This window comes from Mandrillus leucophaeus, unplaced genomic scaffold (genome assembly GCF_000951045.1).
Source record: "Mandrillus leucophaeus isolate KB7577 unplaced genomic scaffold, Mleu.le_1.0 Scaffold340, whole genome shotgun sequence".
In the NCBI taxonomy this organism is placed as follows: Eukaryota; Metazoa; Chordata; class Mammalia; order Primates; family Cercopithecidae; genus Mandrillus; species Mandrillus leucophaeus.
The window spans coordinates 1155691-1180293 of NW_012103588.1; the positions used below are offsets into that span (position 1 = coordinate 1155691).

The 24603-nt window shown below is 41.7% G+C and overlaps 1 protein-coding gene across 3 annotated transcripts in view; it reads right to left on the reverse strand.

The window, feature by feature from the left end:
* LOC105545862 (POC1 centriolar protein homolog B) overlaps positions 1-22845 on the reverse strand; it is a 110977-nt gene extending 88132 nt beyond the window's left edge. The window contains exons 1-3 of one of the 3 annotated variants that reach the window (XM_011988901.1): positions 22461-22845; positions 21692-21776; positions 15995-21018 (exon numbers count right to left, since the gene is read on the reverse strand). In XM_011988901.1, coding sequence (XP_011844291.1) covers positions 19391-21018; positions 21692-21776; positions 22461-22475 — 1728 coding nt within the window. In that variant the 5' untranslated portion in view covers positions 22476-22845 and the 3' untranslated portion in view covers positions 15995-19390. Of the gene's footprint in view, positions 1-15994; positions 21019-21691; positions 21777-22460 lie in introns of those variants that run through there. The other 2 variants (XM_011988902.1, XM_011988903.1) reach the window with 2 other exon arrangements.
* Positions 22846-24603: the final 1758 nt, after the last annotated feature.

Here is a 24603-nt window from a genome sequence, read left to right on the forward strand (position 1 = left end):
AGGTGAGTGAAACGGAGAGTGATCCTAGGTGAGACATGGAGAAAGAGTACTCTGAGCACAGGAATCCCTGTGCAAAAGCACCTGGAAGAATGAAGAGTGGCAAGGAGGTCAGTGTTTCCCCAGTAGAAGCGAGAGAAGAGACCCGTAGGAGGGAAACCGAAAAGGGGGCAGATGGAGGAGGAAAAGCCATGGTGGGAGGTGTGTCTTCTTCTTCTAAAGTGCAATGTGCCATTATCCTAAGTGAATTAATGCGGGAACAGAAAACCAAATACCATATGTTCTCACTTATAAGTGAGAACTGAACATTAGGTACACTGGACATAAAGACGACAACAATAGCCACTGGGGACTACTAGAAGAGGGAGGAAAGGAGTGGGGAAAGGTTTGAAAAACTATTGAGAACAATGCTCACTACCTGGGTGATGGGATCATGCAGTAAACCCATGTAACAAACCTGCACATGTACTCCTTGAATCTAAAATAAAAGCTACAATTATTAAAAGAAAAAAGGCCGGGCGCGGTGGCTCAAGCCTGTAATCCCAGCACTTTGGGAGGCCGAGACGGGCGGATCACGAGGTCAGGAGATCGAGACCATCCTGGCTAACACAATGAAACCCCGTCTCTACTAAAAATACAAAAAAAAATTAGCCGGGTGTGGTGGCGGCGCCTGTAGTCCCAGCTACTCGGGAGGCTGAGGCAGGAGAATGGCGGGAACCCGGGAGGCGGAGCTTGCAGTGAGCCGAGATCGGGCCACTGCACTCCAGCCTGGGCGACAGAGCGAGACTCCGCCTCAAAAAAAAAAAAAGAAAAAAGAAAAGAAAAAAAAACCTGCGATGGGAAACTACTCTAGTTTTTGAGCAGGAGGAATTTCATGATCTGGTTTAAGAACACTGTCACTTTGACAATAAGGAAAGGATTTTTTAAAAAATTGTGTTCTCAAAGGAGGGTAATACATTATAAAAAGAAATAAAAAATAAAACAATTGTAGTGAGTCAACTGGATATTCATAAGGAAGAAAATTAACCTTGACTCCTACACTTTATACCACATACAAAAGTTAATTCCACGTAGAACATAGATCTAAACGTGGTACGTAAAACAGTAAACTTTTAGAAGAGAACACAGAATATCTTCATGGCCTTGGGGTAGGCAAAGACTGCTTTAAAAAGACATTAAAGTTAATAAGTATAGAGGAAAAGAATGACAATTTGTACTGTACAAAAATTAAGAAGTTTTGTTCACTGAGAGGTACCACTAACCAAGTAGGAAAGCAAGCCACCGAGTGGCAAAGAAGATATTTACAACACATATATCCAACACATAACAAAGTATGTATATACAGAATCTATAAAGAATGCTATAAATCAGCCAAGTACAGTGGCTCATGCCTGTAATCCCAGCAATTTGAGAGGCCAAGGTGAGAGGATCGCTTGAGGCCAGGAGTTTGAGACCAACCTGGGCAACATAATGTTTATAGACTCCATCTCTACAAATAAAATAAAATATAAAAAGAACGCTACAAATCAATAAGAAAAAGGCACACTACCCAATAACAACAACAACAAATAGGCAAAGGACTTAAACAAGCATTTGCAAAAGAAGATACCCATATGGCCAATAAACATATGAAAAGGTTCTCAATTCCATTAGTCATCAGGAAAACGTAAATTAAAACCACAATGAGATATCCATGCACACTCATCAGAATGATTACAATGAAAAAGATAAATAACACCAAATCTTGGTGAGGATGTAGAGTAACTGGAATGCTCATATACTACTAATGGTTATAACCACTTTGAAAATCTATTTTGAAATATCTATTGAAGCTGAATATATACTTAGTATTTGATTCAGCAATTCCACTCCTAGAAATATACCCACAGAAATTCTTATGTATGGTTAGCAAAAGACATGTACAATGTTTGTGGCAATACTATTCACAATAGATCAAAGTCAGAAGCCCAACTATCCGAGTAAAATGAATACATAAATTGCGATACATTCACGTTGTATACCTACTGTGTTAAATTTTACTTATATGGAAGTTTAAGAAGAAGCAAAATTAACCATGAAGTTAGAAGCAAACATTGTGATTATGTGGATGGCAGGGAGGGAGGATAGTGGCTGGAAGGGAACACAAGAGGGGACTTCTGGAGCTACTGGTAATGTTATGTTTCTCACTCTGGGTTTTGGTTAAATAAGCAGGTCACATTCTAAAGATTCATCAAGCCGTACAGTTACATTATTTCTGCAATTTTTGGAACATATCAATGCTTCAATAAAACGTTTAGGAAAAAGCAGAAAACATCACTCTAGCTGTTGTGTGGAGAAGACACAAGGGGTAAGGGACAGATCTATTAGGAGGGTACTGCAATCATCCAGTCAGGAGAAAGCAGTGGTCTGGACTAGGCTGGGGGCCTTGGAAGGAGGAGAAAGAGTCCAAATCAAGATACACTGTAGAATCTATGAGGCATGCTAATGACTAGATGTGAGATCGAGAAAAAGAGAAGATGCTAGAATTTTGGCCTGGGCACCCAAGTGAGTTTTAGTGCCATTTAATGAGATGGGAAAGACCAGAAAGGGAGATCTGAAGTGATACAGGATGGGGTGGACATAGTAAATTTGAGATGCCAATTAGACATACAAGTGAAAATGTCAAGTAGGAAGATGCATATACCCCCTGGAGCCCAGGGAGAGGTTCTGACTCTACAGTGTGGTGGTTAAAAGAATACCCTGTAAAATTAGACTCACTGTGCTCAAATCCATGCTGTCACTTACTGCTGTGTGCCCTTGGGCAAGTTACTCAACCTCTCTGTGCCCAGGACACTTCATTTGCAAAACGAGGTGTTGAAAGTACTAAAGGAAATAGTACTTGCAATTTATGCCTGCCACATGAAAAATACTCAAATGTAGCTATTATTGCTAAAGTTTTCTCTGTTAGTTAGTAGTAGCTTAGAGAAAGTACTAAAGGCTGTAAACTGGATGGGATCACTGAGGAAATCAGTACAGATAAATAAAAGGTTGAGGACACTTAACGTTCAGATAAGGAAGAGCAAAGGAAGGCGCCACAAACAAAGTAGGAAAGGGCAAGGACATTGTGGTGTCCAGGAAGAGAAGGAGCATTTCAAGAGGGTGACAAGTGTGTCAAATGAGGTTTAGTAAAATCAGGCCTGATCAGGACCTGCTACATAATTTGCAGGGCCTAGTGCAAAATGTAAACGTGAGGCTCTTATAGGAAAATAATTAAGAATTGCAGGACAATGATAGCATAGCATTAAACTAAGCATGGAGCCCTGTGCAACTGTGTAGGAGGTATGCCCACAAAGCTGGCCCTGGGCCCAAATGAGAGGACGTTCCAGCTGGGCTTCCTGGGCCAAGTAGGGGCTCAGAAAGCTTTGAAACTCGCTCATTTCCTGCATCAGGACTTACTTTGGTCCTGGATGAATAATAATATTGAAGATATATGCTTAGAATATTCCTAATATCAGAATTAGTGCATGTGTTTTCTTCCCCAAGAAAGTGGGATCAAAGCCAGAAAGGCATGGACTCAGAAGAAAATAGGAGAGAGTTTATATATATCATAGAATATATATGACCCCCAAGGCCGCAGATCACTTCAGCCCAGAAGTTTGAGACCAGCTGGGCAATGTCTCGAAACCCTGTCTCTACAAAAAATACAAAAAAAATCAGCTGGGCGTGGTGACCTGCACCTATATTTCCAGCTACTCTCTGGGGGTGGGGGAGGCTGAGGTGGAGGCGGGAGACAGAGGCTGTACTGAGCCATGATTGCGCCACTGCACTCCAGCCTGCTTCAGACAGTGCAAGGCTCTGTCTCAAAAAAATTAAAAAAAAAAAAAAAAGCTATGAAAACCAACACTGAATTTCCCTCTTTACTTCCTTAACCTTCTGTGTTAGGAAAGAATTGTCCTACCAAACCCTAATACCATGATAATAAAATGTATTTGGTTATTGATGTCAGCGTTGTACTGTGTCAACGTGGAATTTGCTTTCATATATTTCCATTAAACCACACCCTATATAAACATTACCACATAATTTGAAATGTCAAAGCTTGTACCATTCATCTTCAACGGGTATATTCTGAGATAAAATGTCAAAAGGGAGGAAATTAGTGGAAAACATTAACTAGTAATCTACCAATTTAAAATAAACTATTTATAATCTATAACAATAATCCATTGTTTCAAGAAATCTCTGTTGGCAGAAGAACAAAGCCCATGCTTACCTAGGTCAGTGCTTTGTCTCTGGAGGTGACAACAAAGAATAACAAATGGAAAACATGTTTGCTGTGTGTCTATCACACAATGCTCAAACGGTCACCCGTTTTTGTGTCACCTTAAGTACCAATAACTTCCTTGAGTCAACCCAAGCTTTCTCACTCATTGATTTGACCAAAATCAGCTGCAGTTACTTAGAGGCTCTGTCTGGAACACTATTTTCTGAAAAGAAATGTTACTCTCTCCAGTTTTTTGTTTCTTACAAATTATCTTACTTATCTTTTCAGTTGGTAATATTTGTACCTGATACAGAATTCCAATATTACAGAATTCCAACATTACAAAATGGCATTTAATGAAATCTCTTTCTAGTCCTTAACAACCTGGTTCTCCTTCTAGAGGCAACTAGCATTACTAATTTCTTGGGAATCCTTTGCGCTTATTCAAATGTGTGTGTCTACTCTCATACGCTTTTTATACAAATGGTAGTATATTATACGCTTTCTGCATTTTGCCTCTCCGTCCTGCCTCCTCAGTCTACTTAGCATGACATATGCTGGAGATAATGTTTCGTTAATACCTAGAGCTGCCTTAATACCTAGAGCTGCCTCATTCCTTTTTCCTTCTTATTTTGGTAAATTTTTATTTTGATAATTTAAATCTTACAGAAAAATTAGAGAATTCTTAGGTTGCTCTTTGTCTTTATTGACCTTTATATTCTTGAAGACTATAAGCCTGTTATTTTGGTAGCATGCTTATTCATTTTATTAAAGATACAATTTTGACAAGAATATCACAAAAGTTATGTTGTGCCCTTAGCAGTGCATCATATTAGGGTGCACATGATGTCTCTTTGTCCTAATAGTGTTAACTTTGATTGCTTGGTTTAGGTGATCCTACCTCTACCACGTAAAGTTACTATTTTTTCCCTTTGGAATTAATAGGTAACTTGTGGCATAATATGGTTTGGCTGTGTCCCCACCGAAAATCTCACCTTGAATTGTAATTCGAATTATAATCCCGTGTGTTGGGGGAGGGACCTTGGGGGAGGTGATTAGATCATGGGGGTGGTTCTCATGATAGTGAGTGATTTCTCACAGATCTGATGGTTTCATAAGGAGCTTCCCCACTTTTGCTCTGCACTTCTCTCTCCCGCTGCCATGTGAAGACGGACATGTGAACATGGACGTGTTTGTTTCCCCTTAGGCCATGATTGTAAATTTCCTGAGGACTACCCAGCCATGTGGAACTGTGTGTCAATTAAACCTTTCTCCTTTATAAATTACCCAGTCTTAGGCAGTTCTTTATAGAAGTGTGTGAACAGACTAATACATGGAGAGATAAGACTATATAAATATTGTCTTCCTCACCAAACTATCACACACTAACTTTAGCATCCTTTCATAATTTTCTAACCCATCATTCTATGATTTACTACTTAATTAACGTTTAATTAGTAAGTTAATGAATTAATATTTTAAAAATGTATTTACTGTTGTAAGGAAGAACCATCCATTTTCCTCCATTTATCTGTTTACTCATTTACTTATTTTTATCAGTGTGAATGTATAGATTATTTAATTCAACAGGTTATAATCCATAACTGTCATTTATTTTGACTCTCAAAGTGTTCCAGATTTGGCAAATGAAAGCCCCTTTAAAAGCTGCCCTCTGCGTCCTTTTGATATATTTCCATTCTTCAAATACTCCCTTATTTTCTAGAATTACAAGATGTTCTAAGACGTACTTCTCCTGCTCCAGCCCTGAAATGGGCCTTTTCTTTCCTCCCCAAAAAGCTCTGATTTCTTTTAACAGATAATGGTATTTAGAAACCAATATCTGGGCACAATGTTTGCTCATTGCTACTGGTGTGTCAGTGAACAGAGCTAAGGAATAAGACTGAAATCACAACGGGCAGAACTAAGAAATTAGCTATAAATAGAGAGCTATTATCTATCTATATGTAGGTATGTCAATTGATATAGATATTAAAAACCATGAGTTTTAATCTAACACCACAGAATACATTCTTGCTCTCCCTTTTCCCATATTTGTGACTCTCTTTTCCCACAATAAGAAACCTGGCTCCCATGCTCAATATATCTTTGCTCAATCCTAAAATACAAACAGTAGTTTCAGAATCATGAAACCACACCACTGCAAAAGAAATCCCACTAACCAGAGTTCAGGATTCAGTTTTGGTTTTTTTGAGACAGAGTCTTACTCTGTTGCTCAGGCTGGAGTGCAGTGGTGCAATCGCGGCTCACTACAACCTCTGTCTCCTGGGTTCAAGGAATTCTCGTGTCTCAGCCTCCCAAGTAGCTGGGATTACAAGTGTGCACTACCACAGTCAGCTAAATTGTTTTGTATTTTTAGTAGAAACAGGGTTTCAGCATGTTGTCCAGGCTGGTCTCGAACTCCTGGCCTCAAGTGATCTGCCTGCCTTGGCCCCCCAAAATGCTGGATTTACAAGTGTGAGCCACCACACCCAGCCTGTTTTGTTTTTTTAACTGGGAGGCAATTAAATTGCAGGTGGCTCCTTTTTGGTCTCGCACATTTCCTTTTGCTCTTTGGTAGCATGGTTCTACTTGAGCTTGGAAATAAGTCCTAGGGCGTGGCCCTTTCTTTCACATGTGGTCCTGATTCCTAAAGACCTGGCCTTTCTGGTGTCTCAACTCAATGTCTGAAGTGCTCAGAGAGACTTCGTCTTTGTTGAAGCTAGAGACCTAGACATCCAGCCCTGCATGGTCATTAGTATCACCATTCAGCTCTCAGTTCAGCAGTGAGAGATCCCTGGTAGTCTCACAGTTTCCCACTCTGTACATCCTGAGCTCAACCAGGCTGTTACTCGGAGGCTGCTCTACCTCTCTGCTGTGCAGCAGGAAAAATGCTCCCAGGAAGAAAGTCAAGGAGATCATCACCTTGCATGTTTTCTTTCTTGTAAAGATCATAGTTTTTGCACTCTCTATAGGTCAATGCCTGAAAACAGCTAATTCACATATATTTTGTCCAGTTTTACAATTACTAGGTTGGTGCAAGATTGCGGTTTTTGCTATTGATATTTTCAGCTATCAATTACTTTCGTCACTGGAGGCAGAAATGTGTTTTTATTCTTTTTTATATTGATATGGAGTCTCATTCTGTCGCCCAGGCTGGAGTACAGTGGCAGAATCTCGGCTCACTGCGGCCTTTGCCTCCTAGGTTCAAGCAATTCTCCTGCCTCAGCCTCTCAAGTAGCTGGGACTACAGGCACGCACCACCACACTGGCTAAATTTTTTTTTTTTTGTATTTAGTAGAGACAGGGTTTCACCATGTTGGCCAAGCTGGTCTCGAACTCCTGGCCTCAGGTGATCCGCCTACCTTGGCCCTCCAAAGTGCTGGGATACAGGCGTGAGCAACCATGCCTGGCCAAATAGTACATATTTTAGATAACTTTGTACATTTGAAATATATTCCCTCTCAGGCCTTTTCATTCCATATTCAGAATAATCCTGATTGGCCAGGTGCAGTGGCTCACGCCTGTAATCCCAGCACTTTGGGAGGCTGAGACCGGTGCATCACCTGAGGTCAGGAGTTCGAGATCAGCCTGGACAACATGGTGAAACCCCATCTCTATTAAAAACACAAAAAAGTTAGCCAGGCACTGTGCTGCACGCCTGTAATCCCAGTTACTCGGGAGGCTGAGGCAGGGGAATCGCTTGAACCTGGGAGGCAGAGGTTGCAATGAGCTGAGATTGTGCCACTGTACTCCAGCCTGGGCAACAAAGTGAGACTCTGTCTCAAAAAAAAAAAAAAAAAAAAAAAAAATCCTGATAATTCAGATTAGCTTCATATAGAAATCCTTGGATTTTTCATTATTTCAAAAGTCCTTCTCTATATTTGCTACCTCCATTATGTCCTACTATAAAGTCCATTACTGAAAATAAACTCAGCTTTCTAGTTTCACATGGTGCCATGACTTTGTACTTTATGCTGCATTTCCAGGTTCATGCTTGCCTTTGGGTCACAAAAGAAACACCACACTGCTTTATTTAGGGGAAAAATAGGGAAATCTTCTAAAGAAATTTATGAGAATGAGTTCTTTTATAAGTATTTTTAAGAAATGAAAAATAAAAGGCAATCCCCAGACATACATCTATAAACCTAGATGGGGCCTGGCACAATGGCTCACTGTACTCCCAGCACTTTGGGAGACCAAAGCAGGTGAATCACTTGAGGCCAGGAATTTGAGACCAGCCTGGCCAATATGGTGAAACCCTGTCTCTACTAAAAACACAAAAAATTATCCGGGCGTGGTGGCACGCACCTATGGTCCTAGCTACTTGGGAGGCTGAGGCATGAGAATCACTTGAACCCAGGAGCTAGGGGCTGTAGTGAGCTGAGATCGCACCACTGCACTCCAGCCTGGGTGACAGAGTGAGACTGTCTCAAAACAACAATAAACCTAGATGGAAGCGAGGGAAATGGTTGTACAATAAAAAGACAATATTCCAATCTTGACTAGACAAACTTTAATACTGTAATACGGTCAGAAGTAGTTTGTACCATGCAAGCACTGCATAATAATATAATTAAGTGACGGCACTAACTTAAAATCCCTTTGCCTTGAATAAGGAAATAACTAAGCATATTTGCTTTCTAGCTGATACTAAGTAATTAGCTTGCTAGTATAAGCTGGGTCTAAAGGAGCTGTGGGTGCTTTAAAAAGTAATCTTTAGTAATGACAAGCCGAAGAAATTGAATTTAATTTATTCAAATTTCACGTCTTTGAAGACTAGCAATAACAACGGAAACCTTTACTGAATTAGTACTATGGGTCTAGTATTTTTCAATACTGCGCAAGTCTCAAGCCCAGGCATGGTGGCTCATGCCTGTAATCCCAGTGCTTTGAGAGGCCAAGGCAGAAGGACTATGTTAGGCCAGGAGTTCAAGACCAGCCTGAGCAATATAGCGAGACCCCATCTCTACAGATAATTTTAAAAATTACCTGGGCTTGGTGGTGCATACCTGTAGTCCCAGCTACTCCAGAGGCTGAGGGAGGCAGGCGGCTGGAGCCCAGGAGGTCAAGGCTGCAGTGTGCTGTGACTGCATCACTGTACTCCAGACTAGGCACCTTTATAAGTATTATTTTATTTAATCCTAACAACAAGGCAGATAAATATCATTATCTCTATTTTACAGAAGAGGAAATGAGGCTTAGTGAGGTTAGGTAACTGGTCAAGGTAACATAGATGAAAAGTGAAAAGAGCTCAACTTTTAACCCACTTCTACAAGACTCCAAAGCCTAGGCTTTTAACCAATAAACCAGTGCTTCTCAAAGCAAGGGAATTTATGAATTATCTCCATCAGAGTTACTGGGGTCCTTGTTAAAAATACGTATTTCTAGTAAATTACACATTATTTGGGGTGAGACCTGGGAACATAAATTTTTGACAAGTTTCTCACTGAATTCTGATGCACACTGAAATTTGAGAAACAATGTACTCTGTTACTACCTCTCAGTGTTACACTAAATTAGCTTTTGTAATTTTTCAGCTTTTGTAGGTTTAGTAATTTTTTAAGCTATAATAGGAGAAGCTCCACAAAGTACCACATAGGCTGCCATCAAGAATTTGAAAAAAAAAAAATCTTTGGCAAACTTTTATTATGGTTTCACTGCAGGGAAAGTAACTAAAAAGTTTCGAATTTCAGTTTGCTTCTATTCAGTCAAAAAAGGAAAGATTACCTTGTTCTTTACTATCATTTGTCGTACAAGCAAACCACATGTTACAGAAGGATTTAATCAATGACAGGATAACCTTGAAGAAAAAAGTGGGGGAAGTAACAACTTCAATGTTAAAATTATGCAGTTTTCAACAGAGACTTCTAAAGTACAGGTCAGATTCTGCAAACCATGTGAAAATACTTTTAAAGGCTTTTACTGTTCGTTTAAATGTGAATGTGGCCCTCTGGGAAAGGGATGACTGGCCTAACGGAAAAGGGTATGGTTCTGGAATAAGACTCAAACCAGACTCTATTAGGCTAGAGGTCCCTAACCCCCAGGTTGCAAACTGGTACTGGTCCGTGGCCTATTAGGAACTGGGTTGCACAGCAGGAGGTGAGCAGCAGGCAAGCAAGCATTAAGGCCTGAGCTCCACCTCCAGTGAGATCAGCAGCGGCATTAGATTCTCATAGAAGTGTGAACCCTACTGTGAAAATTGTCTTCCATGAAGCCAGTCCCTGGTGCCAAAAAGATTGGGGACAACTGCTAGGCTCTGCTGCCTACTAGCTTTATAGTTTTGGGCAAGTTACTGAAATTTCAGCTTCTGCAACCATAAAAGGGGATGATAACACTTCAAAGGCTATTTTGTTTTCTCTCATCCTCTTCCTTCTCATCACCTTTCCACCCATCCTGTGAAACCTAAGAGCCCCTATGATATGGTTTGGACTTATGACCCCACCCAAATCTCATATTGAATTGTAATCCCCAGTGTTGGAGGAGGGGCCTGGCGGGACGTGATTGGATCATAGGGGCAGATTTCCCCCTTGCTGTTTTTGTGATAGTGGGTGAGTTCTCACAAGATCTGGTTGTTTAAAAGTGTATAGCACCTCCCCTTCTCTCTCTTCCTCCAGCTCCGGCCATGTAAGATGTGCCTGCTTCTCCTTCGCCTACTGCCATGATTGTTAAGTTTCCTGAGGCCTCCCCAGCCATGTTTCCTGTATAGCCTGCAGAACTGTGAGTCAATTAAACCTCTTTTCTTTGTAAGTTACTCAGTTTCGGGTTTTTTCTTTTTTTTTAAGATGGAGTCTCACTCTGTCATCCAGGCTGGAGTGCAGTGGCACGATCTCAGCTCATTGCAGCCTTTGCCTCCCGGGTTCAAGCAATTCTCCTGCCTCAGTCTCCCGAGTAGCTGGGACTACAGGCGCGTGCCACCACACCTGGCTAATTTTTTATTTTTAGTAAAGACAGGGTTTCACCATGTTGGCCAGGCTAGTCTCGAACTCCTGACTTCAGGTGATCTGCCTCGGCCTCCCAAAGTGCTAGGATTACAGGCATGAGCCACTGCACCCGGCCTCAGGTATTTCTTTATTGCAGTGGGAGAACAGACTAGTATATCCTACCTTCTAAGAGTCTACTAAGAAAAAATCCACTATGCTTCAGGTCCTGCTTTCTCTAATTATGACCAGAAGTTGAAGCCTCAAGCCTCTCTGGTCATCAATCATTGTGCAAACTTTCACTCCCATAATGCTATGGATATCCCCTTAAGCTGACCCTGGTACCCATGCCTTTTCTCCTCAAAATTTACCACTGGGCCACAACACCCACTAGATGATGCCTCTTGTATTCACATCCTCCTCTCTGTAAGTCCCTCTTCCTCCTTAAGTACTTAAACCTTGACTCTGCTTGTGGACACCAAGTTTCCTGTCACCTTTCAAGCAGCAATCATTTTCTCTTTCACATGTCACCTACTTCAGTCACAGTCTTCCTTTCCATTTCAACTCTGAGCACTATGAATTAACTCAACAGATACATGACCCCAGCAACATGTAAGGCATTGTGGCAAAAGCGGGGAGTCCTAAGTGACAAAGCAGACAGAAATCTCTAATTGAGGAGCTTAAATTCAAGTGGAAACACAGACAAACGTATCATTTTTTAAATTTATTTATTTATATTAATTTTTTGAAGATGGGGGTCCTGCTATGTTCCCCAGGCTGGTCTCAAACTCCTGGGCTCAAGGTATCCCTCCTGCCTCAGCCCCTTGAGTAGCTGGGACTACAGGCATGCACCACTGTGCTTGGCTTTATATCATTTTAAATTGTGCTAAGAGGTATGAAAGATAAAGCAGGAAGCTTTATTTTGTGTGGAGGTGGAATCTTAAGTTAGATAGAATGATCGGGGGCATTTTAAGTGGAGGTGTGAAGGACAGGGAGTCAGCCAAATAAAGGGTGAGGTGGTGAAGAATATTTCAGACCAAGGGGAAAATAGGGCCTCTCCAAAGACCTTTTTTCTCCTGCCTCCTCAGCTGCTCATTCTAAAAATCTTGTCACCAGCAGAACATGAACACTTCTCAAATCTCTGATTGCAACCCACCAGGACAACTTGCTTTCCTTATGACTCACTCACTTCCATCTCATCCAGAACTCCAAGACCCATGTTCTCATCCAGACCCATGTTCTCATCCAGACCCATGTTCTCATCCAGACCCATGTTCTCCATTGAGGCTCTCTTCTCACCATCTTCACTTCACTAACCAATTTATAACCTTCATTTCTCTCCTTATTCAATTATAATCCCCCTCATACACGTAACGTTCAATCCCTTGACTCTGCCTCCTTCCTTCAAATTCCCCTGGCAAAAATCCCAAGCACTCTGCCTTTTCTGAGATCATAACTATACCAGTGAGAATTGCTGGTCACCCCAACCCCCAAACAGATTGGAAACACTATACATTTATGATAACTAAGTTTACATGAGTCTTATATACTCCAAAGCAGTGCATGATTCTCTATTAGTATCTTCCTCCACTCTCTCTAATGACAATTTAATATTGTCTCTATCTTCAACATTTCTACCCCACTCCTAACCTTGGCTTTCATGATACCCTACTATAATGGCTTTCCCTCCTATCTTTCTGATTATTCTTTCTTAGGTTATTTTGCTATCTCCTCTTCTGATCTACAGGTTGGATATCTTCAATATTCAGACATGGGGTATTTGTTCTCATTGCTCTACATTTTTCCCAGGTGATCTCACTTAATTCCCATGACTCTAAATACCATTTGTATGCTAATAATTCCCAAATTTCTGTCTTGCCCAGACCATCACAGTAATTTGAAGACCACCATCCTAGTTTGAACCACTATCATCTGCTGGTATTACTATAATCCCCCAAGTGATTTCCCTACTAATAGTACAATCTCTGTACAGTAGCCAGAGTGGTCTTTTTGAGGTACAAATCATGTTATTCCCTTACTAATCCCTCCAACAATTTCCACCACTCTCAGAACAAAATCCTAAAACGTGTCAAGTTTCCTGTAGCTGCTGTAACAAATTACCACAAACCTGGAGGCATAAAACAACAGAAATTTGTTATCTCACAGTTTCGGAAACCAGAAGCCTGAAATCACGGTGTTGACCGGGCCACACTCTCTCCAAAGGCTCTAGGGGATATCTCATTCCCTCCCTCTCCCAGCTCCTGGTGTCTCTAGGCACTCATTGGCTTGTTGCTGTGTCACTCCAATCTCTGCCTCTGGCTTCACATGGCCTCCTCTTATCTCCTCAGTATGTTTTTTACAAGGACACGTCACTGGATTTAGGGCCCACACAGATAATTCAGGATGATCTCATAATCATTAAGATCCTTCGCAGACTTACTTCTACAAAGACTTTTTTCCCCACAAATAAGGTCACATCACAGGTTCCAAGGACTACGACATGGACACATCTTTTGGAGGGTCACCATTTAAACCTACTATAGCTTCAAGGCCCTGCCGAAGCTGTCTCTGCCTCCCGCTGCAGCTTCATCTCTGTTTACCAGGTTCTACCCATTCTGGCATTCTTACACTTTCTTGATCTAGCACAGCTCTTTCCCAGCCTTGGTCTTTGCCTATGCTACTCTCCTTTTAGTCTTTACCTAGCTAACTTCTCCTCTGGTCTTCAGTTAAATCTAACTTTCCCAGGGAAGTATTCCTTGACCCCATAAATTTAAGGATGTCTCCACTGTTATCCTCCCTTTAAAAAGCACTCTATGGCTGGGTACAGTGGCTCACACCTATAATTCCAGCACTTTGGGAGACTGAGGTGGGAAACCCCATTTCTACTAAAAATACAAAAATTAGCTGGGCATTGTGGCATGCACCTGTAGTCCCAGCTACTTGGGAGGCTGAGGCATGAGAATCGCTTGAATTTGGGAGACGGAGGTTGAAGTGAGCTGAGATCATGCCACTGCACACCAGCCTAGGTGACAGAGTGAGACTTGGTCTCAAAAAAAAAAAAAAAAAAAAAAAAAACAGCAGCATACTATTCCTTTCCTTCACAGCTTTGACTACTTTCCTTTGTTGCATCAAGTTGTACTGACAAATGGATTTGTGTTTACTTGTTAATATTTGTCTCCACCACTGGACCATGAACTCTTCATACGATCTCATGAAGCACATCTGCTTTCTTCCCCTCTTTATGTAAACCCAGAGCATAAAATGGCATCTGGCATACAGTAGCTTTAACTAAATAAGGGAGTAGTAAATAAATAGACTGCCTCCTCTTCCCCTTTTGAACAGGATTAGATAAATGCAAATAGACAGATTAGAATGGTGACCAGACACCCAAAGACACTGCTGGCCTGCAGTAGATATCACTCCTAGCCCAGCCTGGAAGATTGATAAAGCTTGGCACAAATGAAAAAGTAGTATCCCAAAAATAATTAAGTTAGAAGTACTTCTCCAATTTTCTTTTCTTTTTTTTTTTTTTTAACATGACACAGCCTCAGGAGGTACTGAAGACATGTGCCCTCTAATTTTCATTTCTGCTGTGGACAACTACACAACTCAGGAACTTGTTTCACCTTTTACAGTAATCTGCACCTCCTGTCCAAAAGGATTTATTGAAGTTTCTCTGAAATTTTAGGAAAACCTCCCACATAAACTTATTTTCAAGCCCCACCTAACACTAAGCAGACTGATTCATTCATATATATAACTTTCTTAATTCTGCAAATTACAAAATGATTCAAGTATTATTAAATACTAAATCCTACTAGCCTGTTCTAAAGTCTAGCGTGCACAGAGGCATGCAAAGAGGTCTAGCATGCAAAGAGAAATCTTTTCTGAGACATCTGAAATTCTCCAGCCTGCTTTTTTACCTGAGGTATTTTTAAAACACTGAGATATTATTTAAATACCATAAAATTTAGCCTTTTAAAGTACACCAGTGTTTTACCCAACATTTGCACTTTTATCACTAATTCCAGAACATTCTCATAATCCCCTACCCGCTGCCACCTGCCAAAAATTCACCTCTGTTAGCATTCTCTATTCCTCCCTTTCCCAGACCCCGGCAAACACTAACATACTGTCTCTATGGATTTTCCAGTCTTTTTTGTACTTGTGAACCTGAAACACAGAGAGATAAAAGTGATTTATACAGAGCTGCAAGTCACTTAGTAAGAGAGTAAGGTTAGAATACAAGTATTTGCAGGAACTTTTAAGTGTATAAAAATTAGTGAAAATATGTTTAGGTCACCTATATATATGCTAAATGCAGCTATAAGACCATCTGATGTTAGAGTCCTTACAATAGTCATTCTCAGGCAGTGTGTCTGGCCAGGGAGAGACAGGGGTATAGGGATTTAGGAATCACTAAAGAGGAAGAGACATGCCACTGGTGGAAGGGAATTGCATTTATGGACCAGGGAAATATGAGGATTTGTTGTTCAGAGGACAGACATTTTTCTTTTCCACCCAGGGTAGTGAAATTGGTGCTAATATGTCCAGGTGCCCATTGCTTCCTTTTATAGTGGCCCAAGTGGGCCCCAGAGATCCCTGATCATTTCTAGTTTGCTCATGAGTAGTTAATAAAATAATAGTACTAACACCCCTTCAGAATACTTGCTGATTAACTACACGTTGTAAAATAATATGGGAATTTTGACTTTTTAAATATCTATTGTCTGAATTTTCAAATAAGTAAAAGAACTGCAAGCTGAACTTACTTCCATTGCCATTATAAATATATACACAGGAGTACGTTCCCACAGGCTAAAATAATCACAGTCTATTTGCAAAAATAATCAGGTGCACTTTTTATTTTATGTCTTAATCAACATTACAAATACAAAAGGAAAAAAGTCAGAAACAACTCATCACAGAGAAAAAAAATCATCATTCAGAAGAGATTAATCTGAACTTCAACATTCTTTGTGCTCATTTTAAAATTATTAAAACAGGAATTCAAAAGGACAAGCAAATAAAAACCAAGTATTTTATTAATTAAAATTGAGACCCTAAACCAACTAAGACCATACAACTTAAAAATAAGCTGTCTTCATCCTAGAAAAGTTTCATTTGCCATCATATAATGAATATGTAGGAACTTACTAATGGGTAAGTAAACAAATTTTCTTTTACAAACAAGTTATTTTGAGTGATAGAAATCCTCCTAGTGACTAGATTTTTTTTTTTAATGACTAAAAACGCCTATTTAGATAGTCCATGTATCCATAGAGTTGGACACTAAATGACACAGTGAACATTTAAAGTTGAAACTCCTTGTCTACCAAATATTTTCCTAAAACTGTTTTTAAGCATATACATTAACTTAAAAGGTCAACTCTTAATTGTCTACAACAAAAGAGAGCTTTGGTACTAATAAATTCAAATTAGGGCATCAGTTTTTTTAAATGTAGAATTACAGAGTATTTTTGGAATTAAATTGGAACGTGCCTAAAGATGAAAATGTGACAGTCCCGCTTTTCTGTTATGCACTCATGAGGAATGAACAACCTAACTATACTGGATTATTGACATAAATAAAGCACCACTGTAAAATCTCTTCCTAAAAGATTGCTGGGTCACACCTAGCAATTTAGGGCAAAAAGTCAATAAAAAATTAAGGTACTTTATTTTTTAAAGCCTCATTTCCCTTTTGATAGGAGCATCAAGATACTAAAATAAAAATAATGTAGTAAGTACTTTCAAAATATAGCAATTTTAGTTATCCCATATAATAGGGGGCTAACAAGAAAACAAAAAAATAAATAAAAAGAGAAAATTTAAAAATAAGTAAAAAATAAAAAAGTATTTTTAAAAAGCAGCCTGGGCAAGAGAAGTGGGTGGGTTTAGGAGAATCCCTTTTGAAAAACTCAGAGCATTATTATTAACCCTTCTTAAATTAAATGCAGGGCCAAGCATGCTGCATGTGGAATCTGGACAATTCGTTGATAAACTTTAAGGTTGCTAAATAACTTACAGAAACTATGAATGCATTTTCATTTTACGAGGCAAAAGAGAAAATATTCAAGATTGCATAGCAATTTTATTTTTTCAAATGGTTATCCTAAAGAATTTCCTTAATTCAGATTTTGCAAAATTCTTACTCTCCAAGTCATCAAGTAAACACTAAAAGCAACTTTACTCATGAATACAGTGGACTCTTTATGAAGCATGCATTTTTCATAAATCTAGGCCAAAGTGTACTAATTGAGATTTAATTCTAAATTCATCCTGTGATTTCTGGATATAATATTGGTATAAAACCAGTAAAAATACTTAAAAAAAAAGTGTTTACTTCCCGAATAATTTAGTTTTGGAAATATTTATATTCTTAGTCAAAATATTACTTTTAGAGTCTAAAGGTTTTAAAAACAAAATTGGTTCAACAATTATCAAAATGAAATGACTATAAACACTGACTAAAACTTCTTAACCCACAGAAGTAAACCACTTCAGGTGAGTTCCGCTCACTTAATTCTCTTTTTTTTTTTTTGAGACAGAGTCTGGCTGTTGCCGAGGCTGGAGTGCAGTGGCGAGATCTCGGCTCACTGCAAGCTCCGCCTCCTGGGTTCACGCCATTCTCCTGCCTCAGCCTCCCGAGTAGCTGGGATTACAGGTGCCCACCACCACGCCCAGCTAATTTTTTGTATTTTTAGTAGAGACGGGGTTTCACCATGCTAGCCAGGATGGTCTCGATCTCCTGACCACGTGATCCGCCCACCTTGGCCTCCCAAAGTGCTGGGATTACAGGTGTCAGCCACCGCGCCCGGCCTCAGCTCACTTAATTTTTAAAACCCATTTCTCTTCTCCAGCTTCACAACTGGATTGAACATTGCTCAACTGCTCAACAACATTACCTATGTCAAAAGTGAAAAAGATAAAAAGTATTGTAAAGATTGTACAGTGAGTGAATCTGGGAAGAATATACTGTATAATCAACATTTCAGAGCTGAAAGGGATATTTAAGATCCAATTCAGCACCCACATTTTACAGATGAGAAAACCAAGCCCAAACACATCAAATAACTTGACCAAAGTCACATTCCTCAGCTGAGCCATTCATTCATTCAGTCATTCATTCACCCACTTACTGAAAGGGGCACTTAAGTGCCAGGCTCGGTGCTAGAGACGGAAAGCAGCATTCACAACTGCCAAGGCAGTCTTTTTTCCTTGCATTTTAAAGATAAATTCTTAAATTTCCTGACCAGCAGAATTCGTAGGAGAGTTCCACAGCCTTGGCAGAACCTAGCCCACTTTCAGTTTCACACATTTTAATAAACATAGCTGGGTTTAACTTCAGAGAGGCCTCAATTGTGTTTACTTTAAATGATTAAGCATTAACAAAGGGAGGCATAGTATTCGGAATGAGTCCCTTTCTAGTACATTCATAACTTAAGGAAGTGCAATCAGAAAATGCCCTGCACACACAAACACGTTCACAGAGAGGACAGCTTACAAATCAAGAGGAATTTGAGGTATTAATATATAGATCAGTGAAGTCCAATAGCTCAAGTTTACAAAGTATGGAATGTAAATATCTCCCCATTTCATTTAGATATGGGTACATCTGCATGTTAAAAAAGCCTCCAAACTCACACTCAAACAAATGCCCTCTTCCAATTACACGTATCTCTAAAACCAGGCCTTTTGCATTAAGCTCAATTTTCTTTCTTTTTGATTAGAAAAAAAAATTTAAAAATAAAATCTAAAATTTAATGTGCTGGCTGAAAAAGAAATTCAAATTCTATGTAATGAAAATAGCAATAGCTGCAACTGCACATTCGTGAGTTTTGTTAAAAAATGGGATGTGCGGTGAACTTACCCATCAACATAAATTACACCTCATTTTACTTGGACCTTTACATTCTTTAATATTAAGTCTGGCACTTAAATGTCTTGTGTGTTTCAATTCACAGTCAAGTTCTTTTAAGAAGAGACCATATTGACAAAGCTCTTATATCAAACAACCCATATAAGTAAGGCACTGTGAAATATTAAACAGCAGCACTCTGGGTACCCAGTTTCAGTGTGGTATACCAAAATGAACCTCAGCTTTCCAGTGCTCCACAGACGACTGCTAGGTGACTTTTGATAAAATAAAATACAATCTTCACTGAGGCCCTTCAGGCTCTTTGACTTTCTTGACGCTATTGTCAGCTCATGACGAAAGTGCTGTTGTGCTCTATTTCTCAAAACTCCAAATTTGATTTTTATCTAGAGCATCACAAGTTCTCATTTGTACATCAGGTCGGCCCTCCGGTGTCCGAAAAGCACAAAGACACAGTCCTGAGTGTGGGTGAAAAATAGTTCCATCTTCTTTAAAATGCCAAATAATGTTTGCTGGTACAAGGAACCCATCTTTGGGACAATTTTGCATTCCTACATAATTTTTTTGCTCAGGAACCTCTGCACATAACTCTGTCACAGAATTAAACCTTATTTCTTTGTTTGAAGTATATTCAAAGAATTGATTGCCTCCTTGACCATGGCATCCAAACAGTGAAAGGTTAGCACCTGTGGGGTTGTTGTCAGGAGAATTATAATCTAAACATTCAGAAGAGATCCCTCTACTGCGAATAGCCCCATGCCAGCCTGGCCTATCCTCTGGAACATGTAAATTAGGAAACACGTTTTTCAAATACCAGTCAAAGCTCTTGCATCTCAGCCGCTCTCGTAGTAATTTTCTTTCAGAAATATCACCATAAGCTTCTTTTCTTGCTGGAGGGTTTCTATTGTAGAAGTGCTCTTTGTACTCATCCATCCAAACTTCTGCTGCCCGAGCAGTATTCTGTAGGAAATTGGGGCGAGCATACGGTGCCCGCTTGGGGAACACATGGCCCACGTGGGAACACGGGTGGATCTCCAATTTGCCACCACACTGCCACACCCTAAAAGACAGCTCAAGGTTTTCACCTCCCCACACTTCCATTCCTGTGTCATATGTTCCAAGGTACTGAAAATATTTCTTGCTGACAGCAAACAGTCCTCCAGCCATGGTGGGTGATCTGATGGGGTCAATTCTTGATATCCGCCTGTCCCTTTCGTGTTTGGGGACAGAATGCCACTGAAATGTTAAACGCCAGTCAAACCCACCAATCATGGGCTCCCCTGTCTGCATATAGAATTCAAAAGTATTCCAATCAATTGTGTCTATAACAGGACACACAATTGCTGTTTCATCTCTCCCAATCCTTTCCAAAAGCGGTTCCAGCCAACCGGAATTACACTCACAGTGACAATCCAGGAAAGTGAGGACGTCCCCAGTGGCGAAAGTGGCCCCAATCAGACGGGCCCTAACCAGCCCCTCTCGCTTATTGGTCCTAATCAAGCGTACTCTATCAAGATTGCTGATGTAAGTTTCAAGTTGCGTCTTCAAATAAACTCTGTCACTCAAGTCATCCACCAAGATGATCTCTTTCAAAAGGACCGCAGGAGAAGTTTCTAAAACACTGTGAATAGTACGGAGCAAAGTCGACCAGGCTTCATTATAGAAAGCAATGATAACAGAGGTGGTAGGAAGTGTCCTATAGTTGAACTTCTGGGACTTACACTCATACATTCTTTTATCCTCTATGTGTCGATGCAGGGAAATTCTGTCACTGAGGTAAATATTGATGGCATATCTCTCAATGAGTTCTTCTTGCTGCTTCAGTTCACCCTCGTTGAGTTGGAGTTTGCTGGCTTTCCCCCACTCCCCAGGTGCATGGGAATCTGCAGGGGGCTTCTTATAAAGCGGTCGAGACAAATCCTCTGTATTTTTCTGGAGGTCTGAGAGCCTTCTTGACCCCAGCTCCCTGGCACGGCCGGCTCCTGCGGAGGCATGAAAAGTGGAGACCAAGAGCTCCACGAAGATATAGGCCACTGTTAAAAACGCCAGCAGCAGGCAGCTCTTGCCTGCCCAAGTCCACCTCACCGCCATCCGGATTCTCAGGGCTGGGGCGCAGACGCAGCCACCCAGCCACCATGCAGGGGAAGGGCGGCGGAACCCACAGCTCGAGCTCAGGTACTTCCCGGCAGGTTCTTCCTTTCATGCAGGCGCTGGGCTTCTTTCCAGCCACCTGGGCTTTCCAGGGGTCATCTGAGCCCTCTCAGTCCTCGGCCTCCGGCACGGCCCAACTCCTCTCTCCCCACTTCCTCCTGCTCGGCTCACAACTTTTCACGAACTCTCCAGCCAACACCCCACCCTTCCCGGGCCCAGGACAAACCCCTCCCCTACCCACTCACTCCTCCTGGTGGTTAGTTTGCGAAAGTCGTCCGCCAGGCCTAGACTGCTGGATACGAGACTCTTGGCCGGGCCGGGGGCCGGGATGGCCGAGGGGGCCCCAGCTGCGCCCCGCCGCGCTGGGCCCTGGTCTCCGGGTGCTCTCAACCCCCATACAGGCCCCTAGCCGTTCTTCTAGGGACCCTGCCCGGACAGGAGGAAAGGTTTCCGGCCCGTGGAGCTTTTGTCTCATTACAAAAGCAAAACAAGAATAAGACTTACCGAGTTGCTTGCCGTTGGGGCTGAAGTCCAAGGAGGTGATCGCAGCTTTGTGGCCTTTGAAATAACGCTCCAGAACGGGGTCCTCCTGGAAAGGAAAGTTGTCAAGTTTTGAAAGCCGCCGCAGACCTCGAATTCTGGGGGCCGGGATCGACGCCGCCACTCCCCCGGAGTCCGGCCTGGGAATGGCCACCCAGGCGGCGGCTTGGCTGGGCGGCGGGGCCGGGCAGCAGCCCACCCACGGGCGCGGCGCCCAGTCCGGCTACAGGGAGACGCCTGCGCCAGCTCTCCCCGCAGGGCCGGCAAAACGCTCTGTTCGCGCTCCCCAGAGTCCAGCGCATCGTAGGAGCCGTGGCCCCTTTGACATGCACGTTCCCGGGCCCCGCCCGCTGGCACAGGGCAGGCAGGTGCTAGGATGCGCCTCGGCTTTGGTACTTTTTTTTTTTTTTTTTTTAAATACTTCCCAGGTGATTCTGACGTAGGCGCTCCACGGAAACCGTCCAAGAATTCTGGGGGCCGTGGGACCGCCCGGCTCAGTCCGGAGCTCCGGAACTCGGGGAAGAGCGCCCGGGAGCTGGGTCTGGTTTCTGCACTCCGTCCGCCCCGGTGGCAGAGAGTGAGATACGGACGCCCCGGGACAAGGGGCTCAGGACCCGGCTGCGGACACCTGCCTCCATCTCCCGCCAGGTGCGGGTTCGGCCCGGACCTGGCTCCGCAGCCGGCGGGACAGGCTCCGGGGAGGGATCCCCCCGCACTTCCAACCCGTTCTTACCGTGGCTGAGGCCATCGGGGGGGAGTGGTCCGCCCCAGGCTCCTGCGGGTGGGGGAACTCGGGGAGGGGAGGGGAGGGGATGGGGCAGGAGAGGGGACCGTGCGGCTCCCGGAACCGTCTGCCCAGAGCGGCAGCGCCTCCCGGTCACTACAACAACGGCGGCCCAGTCAAACCCCGCGCTCCAAGCATGGCTAGCCGAGCCCCGAGACACCGCCAGCCCTGTAAAGAGCGGACGGGAGGGATGCTCCGGTTCAACTGTGGCTACACACCAAAGCCATGTTTACTAACGCTCGCGTTCCCTGTGGTTTGACGTCAGGAAGCGGGATAGTAACCAGGACGGGAATAAGAGCGATGAATGGAAGGGAGTTGTGAGCCTGTGATCGATGCAATCAGAGTTCTATTATGTTTTAAAGAGACAGCACCCGTGACGTTTAAGGTGATCCCCTACCGCTTATTTTGTTGACGTAAAGCTTTGAAGTGGGGCAGCTTGCTAGTTATTAATATACTAAAAGGAACTAAATCCCCGGAGGGCGGATTTGAATTTATTTAACCACTGTTTTCCACACAGTGCCCTGCGGGATATTGATATAGATGCTGGATGTGCGTGATGAATGAATGAGTGAATGAATAAATGTCGTGCATACACTTAATAATGTTCTGCGATATGTTTCCAATCTCATTTGCTGATTTGCGTATACCTTAGAGCACTAAACTTACACAGCTGGATACTTAAAGTCTTTAGGAAGACTTGGAAACATGGTTTTGGTTTGTTGGTTTTTTTGTTGTTATGAGACCACCTTTCTACAGCAGACTTTGTCACACATAGTATCATTTGTGCTTCAGTCAAACAATGTAGTTGGTAGAATTACAAAATGTTTTCAATGTTTCCAAGTTATAAACTTGATTCCTAGATATTGGTCTTAGAGGTCACACAGGCAGTTCTTCTAATTCCAAGTCCATATCCTTTTTTTTTTTTAACCCTGCCTCAAGGTGTGTTCTGAGCTGAAAATTACATATAGTGTAAAGATCCTTAGCTACATCAAAAGGCATGATAGAGCACAGCTGGTAAGATACGTGTTTTATGCAAATGAAAGGTATGCTACACACCTTAATTACAGATTCCCTAGTTGTCTAGTGATTGAGTTTAATTTTATTGAATATGGTACCTAACAACTAAACAGGTAGGCTTTAGATTACAGTGTTAGTTAATTTAAGTATACGCTTGTTAAATATCTGTTGTATGTTTGGCCTTGAGGGACACAATGATGACTAAGATATTTCCCCTGCCTTCAAGAACTCAGCAATCTAGGGTTGATGAGTCTCATGCTTTAGCATTTCTAATGTTGATTTGGGGGCCCCATTTCCAGAGATGCTGAATCAACATATACAAGGTGGGATCCAGGGCCCTTCTGATGTAACAAGCTCCATAGATGATTACTATGGGAGTCTCAGCTGTGTATGTTGAGAAACACTACATTAGTCTAGGAGATATGTTAAGAGTGTTGATACCAGCAACTTGTCAGCAAACTGTTGCAGGATTCTTAGTTTTGCTACATATTCCCAGTTTAGGCTTGACTTATTTTAAAAGCCTGCCAAATATATTTAAAAATTATTTTTAAATAATGCTGGATACTGGTGGGAATGTAAAATGATGTAGTTCTGTTAAAAAAAATTTTCAGTTCCTCAAAAAGTTAAACCTAAAATTACCTTATAATTCAGCAATCTCACTGCTAGGTATATCCCATAAGTATTGAAAGCAGAGACTCCAACAGATGCCAGTGTTCAAAGCAAGCATTATTTACAATAGCCAAAAAGTGGATACAATCCAAGTATCCAACAGATGAATGGATAAACAAAATGTGTGTGATATATACATATAAGGAAATATTATCCTGCCATAAAAAGAAATGAAATTCTGATACAAGCTACAACATGGATGAACCTTGAAAACATTTTGCTAAGTGAATAAGCCCAACACAAAGGAGCATATTGTATGATTCCACTCATATGAGGTACCTAGAATAGGTGACTTTGTAAGGACAGAAAGTAGATAGAGGTTACTAGGGCTGGGGGTAAGGGAGACTGGGGAGTTACTGTTGAATGGGTGCAGAGTTTCTGTTTGGGATGATGAAGTTCTGGAAAT